Source organism: Chelmon rostratus, chromosome 16, assembly GCF_017976325.1.
Source record: "Chelmon rostratus isolate fCheRos1 chromosome 16, fCheRos1.pri, whole genome shotgun sequence".
NCBI lineage: Eukaryota > Metazoa > Chordata > Actinopteri > Chaetodontiformes > Chaetodontidae > Chelmon > Chelmon rostratus.
In genome coordinates, this window is record NC_055673.1 from 24,748,926 (window position 1) to 24,757,198 (window position 8,273).

Sequence of the window (8,273 nt, forward strand, 5' to 3'; positions counted from 1 at the left end):
TTCGTCGTCATAATTGTCACACGGCTACATTCTTTAAAAAAGATTAAATAAAAAAAATTAAAAATAGATATGCTAGATGACAAAAGAAAATTAACGCTCTTCCCCCAATGCAAACTGCACAGGCACTCAAATTAGACGAAGCTGCTGACGCACTGGCGTACAGAGTGACGTAAGGCCGTAATATCGGTGCGCTTTCCGCTTTGAAAATGCTAGTTAATGTTAGCGCGTGCACATTTGAAGGTCTAGCTTAATTTCCATGTTACGTTTTCAGTAAATTCACATTAATATTCACACCTACTGCAACAACATGAGCACGTTATGGATGGGGAACGTGAGTAGTTCACTACTACGAGAAGTTTACTACGAGAAACCATTTAAGTTTGACCACCATGTTATTAGCGTTAGCTGTCTGAACATACAGTAAGCGCCACACGTTGTACGAGTGGAATATACTTGAAGACTTTAGAAAACCAGCTCTTTAATAGTGTTGGTTGTTCGTTGGCTAACACTTTGTATCGAGTAGCTGAACATTACTGATTAATCTCGGTTATTTGGCACACCAGGAATGCCATAAGCATCACTCCATTCAAGTAACGTTTTCAGTTGGTAAACAGCCCTCTGGAGTGGATGAGATGTAATGGAGTTTGCTATCAACTACAGGAGGATGAAATCGGTTAAAAAGGAACGTTAAATTTTTGTTAAAACATGAAAAAGGACCATTTGTCCTGTCTTCCAAACCTGGACTGGGGTAATATTTCCCTTTCAGATTCGTGAAACTATCTATTTGTGAGACAGGAAAAGGGCGATTTTTACATATTTTTCTCCATCCAGATCACTCCAGACCAGGTGCAGATCAAACGTAATATCGCTGGTTCCTATTCCTCGTATTATCTGGATAGGGATAAATCAGTGAAGTCAACTTTTTATTAGTTACATTACATACACTAAAGGTTTGACGAATCTGAAATGGGCCGTCACAGTGTTAAGGCTGTTGTAATGAGAGTTATATGTTGTCTCGTGTTAGGGAAACCTCCCGCTCAGCTTGCAGATTGGAATTTGTGAACTGAAAGCCAATGTTAGCCTTGGATTAACCACTAGTGTGACCAAATGATTCCTGAGCTCTTTTTTCAGTATGTTTTTCTTTTGCTCTGTAGCTAGAGTCCTACATGGATGAGAAGTTTATCACCAGAGCCTTTGCCACCATGGGTGAACAGGTGATTAATGTGCGGATCATACGCAACAAGATGACAGGGTAAGAACTCAGTCCACAAGCAGTTGTTCTTTTTTCAGTTGTCGCATTCTGACATTAAACAGTGTGTTGTCCCCCAGGGGTGCTCTGGGTTACTGTTTTGTGGAGATGACAGACGAGGCCACAGCTGAGAGGTGTCTCCGCAAAATCAACGGGAAAGCCTTACCAGGAGCCAATCCAGTATGAAGATCATTTATTGTCTATAGTAGCCATGTTTTTTTTTTTTCTTATCTCAGTTGATAGACTCCTGAGAAAAGGTGTCATGGACTTTAATGTCTCTCTCCCACAGCCCACAAGATTCAAGTTAAACCGAGCCACTTTTGGGAAACAAGATGGTGGGTGAGTACAAATGGAGAAATGGGACATCAAAGATAACTTTGACATTAAGATGTCAGTTTAATGACCAAATTGTCACTGATTTCTCTTTTCATTGACATATAAGCTGGGGACATTAAAAAATAAAATAATAAACACATCACATGTCTTTAATGATAGCACTGAAAAAAACCAAAAAAGAATCAGCGTCTGTTTTTTCTCTTGTTGTAGTCAGATGTATTCTCTATTTGTGGGAGATCTTACTCCAGAGGTGGATGATGGAATGCTATATGAGTTCTTTTACAACCGCTACCCTTCCTGTCGTGGTGGAAAAGTGGTGCTTGACAGCATGGGCAACTCCAAGTGAGTATTAACATGTCACCAAACAATGTGGAGAAAATATGTAACAAATGTAGGTATGTACATATGGCCAGCGTTGGTATAGATTATATACAGTGCATCTGGAAAGTATACACATCGCTTCACTTTCTCCACATTTTATTTTACAGCCTTATTCCAAAATGGATTAAATTAATTTTTAAATTAATTTTTCCTCAAAATTCTACACACAACACCCCATTATGACTGTGAAAAAAGTGTTCTTGAAATTTTAACAAATTATTTAGAAATAACTAAGAAATTGCATGTACATAAGTATTCACAGCTTTTGCTCAATACTTTGTTGAGCAGCAATCACAGCCTCAAGTCTTTCTGAATATGATGCCACAAGCTTGGCACACCTACTGTATCTTTGGGCAGTTTCACCCATTCCTCTTTGCAGCACCTCTCAAGCTCCATCAGGTTGGATGGGCAGCATCGGTGCACAGCTTTCAGATCTCTCCAGAGATGTTCAATCGATTTGAATAGCAGATATGGGTTGTTCTCACTCATTGAAAAATCCAGATTATATGAATATGCAATGTTGTTTGATGCCCCCTGTTTCAGTGAATCTTAAAACTTAAAATAAAACGTTTTCCCGTCACACTTTTGTAAGTTCCATAATAGCCACGAGTGACTGACATCCCAAAATCTTCTGTTACGTCCAGGAGTTATTCTGAGATTTAAAGTGAGCTCAGAGAAACTTTCTTTTTTAAGTAGCTGATTAGTACTTCAAAAGTAAGGTGATTCCTCTGTTAGCTCAGATTTTTTACAATGTTCTGTCTTGATGAATGTATCAGAACAACCAACACCATCAGGAGCAGAGAGAGACAGACATTAAAACTGAAAGCCTGGAGAGAAGGCATATGACAGAAGTTTAAAACTGGTTCTTTTAGATGGTCATATTGAGAATCTCTGCACGTACCGAGCTCCTATGCCAGAATCAATTTGTTGTTAGTTGGTTAGCCAACAGTTTGTGAATTGAGGCCCATATTGTGCACCATGAAGAGCCACATCCCTGGTGTCATCACTTTTTTAGTTGCTTGGGTGGCCTCAGGCTAGTTGTCCATGTATCAATATACTCTTGCATTCAGTTCAAAAGATGAAGTCAGCTGGACTTACAAGGCCCCCCTCCCCTGTCATTTGACCACTGCCTGTGTGTCTCACTGTAGGGGCTGTGGCTTTGTTCAGTTCCCTGATGAGCGGCTGCAGAAGCGGGCGTTAGAGGAGTGTCAGGGTGCTGTAGGACTGAGTGGTAAACCCCTGAGACTAAGCCTGGCTGCCAACAAGTGAGTTCTCAAAGACTTTGTGCCTGTTGACTGCAAGCAGATTTATTTGTCTGGAGCACAAGCCAAATGATGAAATGAAAGTGCTGTTCAGCAGTGTGTCTCTTCCTCCCTCTTGAGTTTAAGGAACAGGCAGCAGCAGCAGTCAGAGCACAGATCGTGGCAGTCCAGCTCGGGATACAGAAACAACTATGAGCAGTACAGCCAGTACCAGCAGCAGGCTGATCCTGGGTATTACTCATCCTGGGGCTACGATCAGACTGGAGGCGGTTATGGCTACGCCTATCAGCAGTATGATTATACACAGTATCCCCCACCACAGGTAAGCTCTCTCTGTTAACAGCCAGTGTTGAAACCCTTCAATTTGTCATCATGTCGGCAGACATGAATCATTAATTCATTCAATTTGTTTTTTCTTTTCAGGAAAGTGACGCTAGTCAGGATGATGGACTTGAAGGTGGGTATTGGGGACTGCAAATTATTGGTGTTTTCATTATTGATTTTCATTTTCTTCATTAGAATTTTGCTTGTTTTGTTTCAAGGTGATTGCTTCAGATTGTTTGTGTTTGCTGATTAACAGTCCAAATTTCAGTTCCTTCTTTGGTACAATTTTGTATTTGGCAATGAGAGCGATGACACTTAAACTCTGATGTCATTTGAATCCAATACTGTAATCAGCCCACCAAAATGATTTGTGGTCTGTGGTATGTTTCCAGAATTTCCAGAATATCTGGTATTCTGTAATTTACTGAAAAACTGAAAAACTGTTTAAGTCTGACATATTTAAATGTCTCTGGTCATAATGGGTGTATTCAAAACTGTCTGCAATATTGGCCGTATGTGTTCGTTTGGCCAAACTGTAGCATGTAGAATGCAGTATGCAAACAAAAGCAAAATCTACAGGTATGGCAAAAGATACCTGGCTGTGGCACTGATTTAGCACAAATGTCCAGTATCCTTCAGACCAGTCTACCTCATCTGCTGTGTCCCACAATGCAAAGTGCTGGAGAGGTCACAACTGCCAGCCGGGTCAACAGCGAGTTTTTTTTTCTTTTTATTTTTCGTATGCTACTTCATCACTAAATTCACTTCTGACAATTTTTAAGGTGAGAAATCATCTGTGTAGACTTCGAACACTGGTAGTTTTATGAAAATTGATGGCAATTTGAAATTGAAGTGTTTTAAGGTTTGCAGAGTTGAGAAGCTCCTTAAGCGCCTGCAGGGGTAGCTAGCTAGCCAGCTGCCCACTCTTATAACCCGCTTACCCCACAGTCACATAGATCACTGCAACCAACCCAGCAGACTGCAGTAACAGCAGCACAGGAAAGCCAGGGCCACAACTGAAAGATGTTTTTAATTTCAGAAACTTTCAGCCCAATGAATTCAAAAGAATAAGGTACAGTGATGGCATTTAAAACCGGAACAGATGAACATGACTTCACATGTACATACAAATACACACATTCACTAAGTCTAACTCCTCCACCTCATGTGTTCACCCTGTACCTACAACATTTTTAAAGCAGGTTTCAAGTTATGTCAGCTCCTTTCTTAAAGAAAATAATATCCTGGAGGAATTTCATTCAGGCTTTAGAACAAAGCACTGAAACTGTTCTGACTAAAAAAATCAGATACTTCAGATTAAATTCTGATGAAAATAAGTTCTCAGTTCTTGTCCTGTTAGAACTACGTGCCGTATTTGCTATGATTGACCAAGATATTGTAATCAGTCAGTTGTCTTGAACAGTCAGTTGGCCTGTGTGTTAAACTGGTTTCAAACTTGCATCACAGGGAGAAAGTTTACGTCATTCTTGGAGATCATGTGTCTGAGAAACATGACATCTCTTTTGGGGTTACAGGGAGCTGCTTTGGTCCATTACTGTTCGCGTCATACAGGCTGCCACTTGATGACATCATTAGAGAGCACAATGTGTGTTTCCATAGTTATGAAGATGACACACAACTGTACACCTGTGCTGAATCAAATGATGCTGCAGCTTTAGACTCCATTACTAACTGCCTTAGTAATAAATAAGATAATAAACAAATGGATAAGCAATACTTTCTTTAAGTTAAAGACAAAACAAATCCTACTAGTCGGCCCTAAACAAAAAGACAAATGCTGTTCAACAATCTGGGGAAATGAACTCCCTGGATTAATTACGAGTCTTGTTATCCAAGATTCAGATCTAAGATAACCCTAACCCTTAGTCCCACATCAACAAGGTGATGAAAACATAATTTTCCACCTTAGAAACAGAGCTAAAGTATGACCATTCATAAATCAAACATGCTGAAAATCTGATTCATGCCTTTATTTTTCAAGATGCAACATTTCTAACTCCCTTTTTGTGTGCCTGCAAGAACACTGATCATCTGCTGCTGGTTTATTGGAGGTTTCCAGCAGCAGCGAAAGAAAAACAGGGATGCAGCCTTTGTCCATTACACCCCAAAACTCTGGAACACATTATGCGTTGATGTCAGGGAAGAAAAGAAAAAAAGATAATCTACTCAATTAAGACCTTAACTAGCTCTGACTTCTAGCTTGACTAGCTTATTCTGTTTTATATATATCTATATCTGCATTTCTTGTATGAAAGGTGCTATACAAATTGGCTGGCTGGCTGGCCAGCCCCCGAATCTTCAGGATTTAAAGACCATCAGTATGGAAGAACAGACCCAACTGAACACTATGAGAGATTAGTTTCTTTGTGTCTTGAAGCTGTCATTGCAAATGCATTTCAGTCAGCATGTTAAATACTATTTTACCTGTCAATCCACTTTATTGCACATAACGTTTTTTTATGGTTTGGTTTAAATTAAGTACTTTCAAGTACTTGACACAAGTATGTTCCATATGTGACATTGCAAATGTAATGTAACCTAAGTATTTTATGTAAAGTTAACTCTGTGCTGACTTTGGTTTCAAGCAGGACATAAACCCCAGCCTGCTTGGTGAAAGTCCTATGTTTTACCCATCCATTTATGATTTCAATTATAATTAATAAGTTATTATCATTTTTACTTTCTTTTCATATTTTCTCTTGTTAATTTATTTTACGTGTTTGTGTGAGACTGTATTTTTTCTTTGTTTAGCTTGTCTTATATCTGTGGAGCACTGTATACTCAATCAATGTCCCTATATCACAGATCCCAGTCTCGAGCTGGATGTGGTGGAGGCCAACCGGAAGTTCATGGAGCTCAGTGAGGAACTGTATGATGCTCTGATTGAGTGTCACTGGCAGCCAGCAGAGTTCTCTACAGAACAGGACTATGTGACATCCAGCCTACCAGAGCCCATTTACTGCTGAAACTGAACTCATTTTCTTCTCTAGAATTTACCTCATTTTTACTTCATTTTCAGTTGTCTGCCTAAATGTGGACATTATGGACTGTTTTTGTAAGGACGTATAAAGGAAATAAGTCATGGTAATGGATCTTTTTCAAGTGTATAAACCCATTGAAATGTACTGTGAATACACACAATTCAAAAAAGTTACAGCGAAAAAATATTGATTTATTTTTGGATCTTCAAAACACACTGAATCCAAAGGATAACATGAGAAAGTGAGAAGTCTTATTTCCAGCATAGTCCCTGTTAAGACAGACACAAAACATATGAAAAATTAAACAATCAAATGTTTAAAATCTTCACTGTCATTGCAGCTCTCATATGTAGAAATTGTGTATGATTATAACAGCACTTTATAGCAGTCAGTGGTAACAATTGGTGCAGACTGTCTTGATTTCAGCCCATTCGTTTTATGCTCCCGTCTCTTTTGATACGGAGTCACTAAATGCAGGCATTTTCAATATGGCTTTTAAGTACCAAATAGTAGTATTATGCACATGTTCCACCATCGGATATACTACAATAGTTAAGTAATGCCAAAGCTAGTAGAAAATCAGTTGCCCAAGTATCATTTTGTTTCTACACTCCTGTTCTTCAGATGTGAATAACAAAGGAGGTTAACTTGATTTGATTGTTGATAATATGACACAAGCCTGGCTTTTTCAGTTCTAAAGAGCTGGCTTGAAGTATATCTGGAGCTTTTGTCATAGCAACAACTTCTTCAACCCAAAACTGCATAAGTGCTAATCATAAAATTTGCTATTCAGTAAAATAAAATACAGTTCTTAGAGTCGATCTTAAATATAGTTTGGTATACAAAAGAAACAGTATTACTGCTATCTGTAAGACTAATGGAGGCACAAAACGTGCAAATTTTGACATTGGTCACTTAAACATTGAAATTAATGAAATGCTGCATCATACATAAATTGTATGTGATTGGGTTATGCCTCATACTATTTAATCCATAAAGTTGAATCTGCTCTATGAGAGAGTTTGGCAGGTTCAAAGGGTTACAAAATGTGTAAGGTGGGTCCTGAGCATTAAATGTGCAACTTTGCACCTGCAGCGAAAAAGCATTATCTGCAGCCATAGTGCCAGCCAATCATAGAAATAAAATAATCAGCACTTATCTCATCACGTGGGGTCATTTTGCTTATATCAAGAATGAAAAGCGCAGGTATTCAAGCTAATTTCCCTTTGGCTACATTGAATACATAACATATGCAGACCAGGCAAGGTAAGGCTGCAACATTGAAAAAGGGCGCTGATTCTGAAGTGGTGCATGCTGAAATTAACAGCAATGTTCTGCCACATTTAGTTCCAAAGCCATATAAACACTGAAAGTGTAGAAAAAGGCAACTGACTGCAGTGGTAAAATGAAAAACATAACTTTTTGTTAATTTTAAACTGTTGCGTTTCCCATTAAAATATCTAGTAAAACACTTCTGTATTCTGCGTGTTATAGCCTTCTACACAAACACTACAGTATGTAAAATATTAAAAACCTGTCAAAATCTTTTTTGGGAACTATGCAAAAGAAAACCTTAAGTTATAGTTTTAGTTTTTTCCCTGTGTTGGTCAGGTTATCTTGCAGCTGCAGTCTGCTGGCCCGATATTCTCATGAATGTATGTAAAAAATAGCTAAAAGGTGTTTCAGACTGGTTGAAATTCTTTCACCAAAACCAATGTG

The 8,273-nt window shown here is 38.6% G+C and overlaps 1 protein-coding gene across 4 annotated transcripts; it reads left to right on the top strand.

The window, feature by feature from the left end:
• Positions 1 to 201: 201 nt before the first annotated feature.
• LOC121619537 (tRNA selenocysteine 1-associated protein 1-like) lies at positions 202 to 7,999 on the top strand. 4 transcript variants are annotated; one of them, XM_041955318.1, is made up of 9 exons: positions 202 to 331; positions 1,155 to 1,252; positions 1,315 to 1,429; positions 1,539 to 1,588; positions 1,796 to 1,927; positions 3,115 to 3,231; positions 3,349 to 3,550; positions 3,652 to 3,685; positions 6,379 to 7,999. In XM_041955318.1, the coding sequence occupies exons 1-9, from the start codon at positions 308 to 310 to the stop codon at positions 6,537 to 6,539; spliced, it is 933 nt and encodes a 310-aa protein (XP_041811252.1). In that variant the 5' UTR covers positions 202 to 307; the 3' UTR covers positions 6,540 to 7,999. The 4 variants fall into 4 exon arrangements, with proteins under 4 accessions (XP_041811252.1, XP_041811253.1, XP_041811254.1 ...); XM_041955319.1 differs by having other exon boundaries at positions 3,355 to 3,550; XM_041955320.1 differs by having other exon boundaries at positions 1,330 to 1,429.
• Positions 8,000 to 8,273: the final 274 nt, after the last annotated feature.

Bases quoted from the DNA above. Each gene is read 5' to 3' on its own strand.
- LOC121619537 (XM_041955318.1), top strand. From the start codon at position 308: ATGAGCACGTTATGGATGGGGAAC. The intron at 3,232-3,348 runs GTGAGTTCTCAA...CTCCCTCTTGAG, and splicing joins CTAAGCCTGGCTGCCAACAA to TTTAAGGAACAGGCAGCAGC. The intron at 3,551-3,651 runs GTAAGCTCTCTC...TTTTCTTTTCAG, and splicing joins CACAGTATCCCCCACCACAG to GAAAGTGACGCTAGTCAGGA.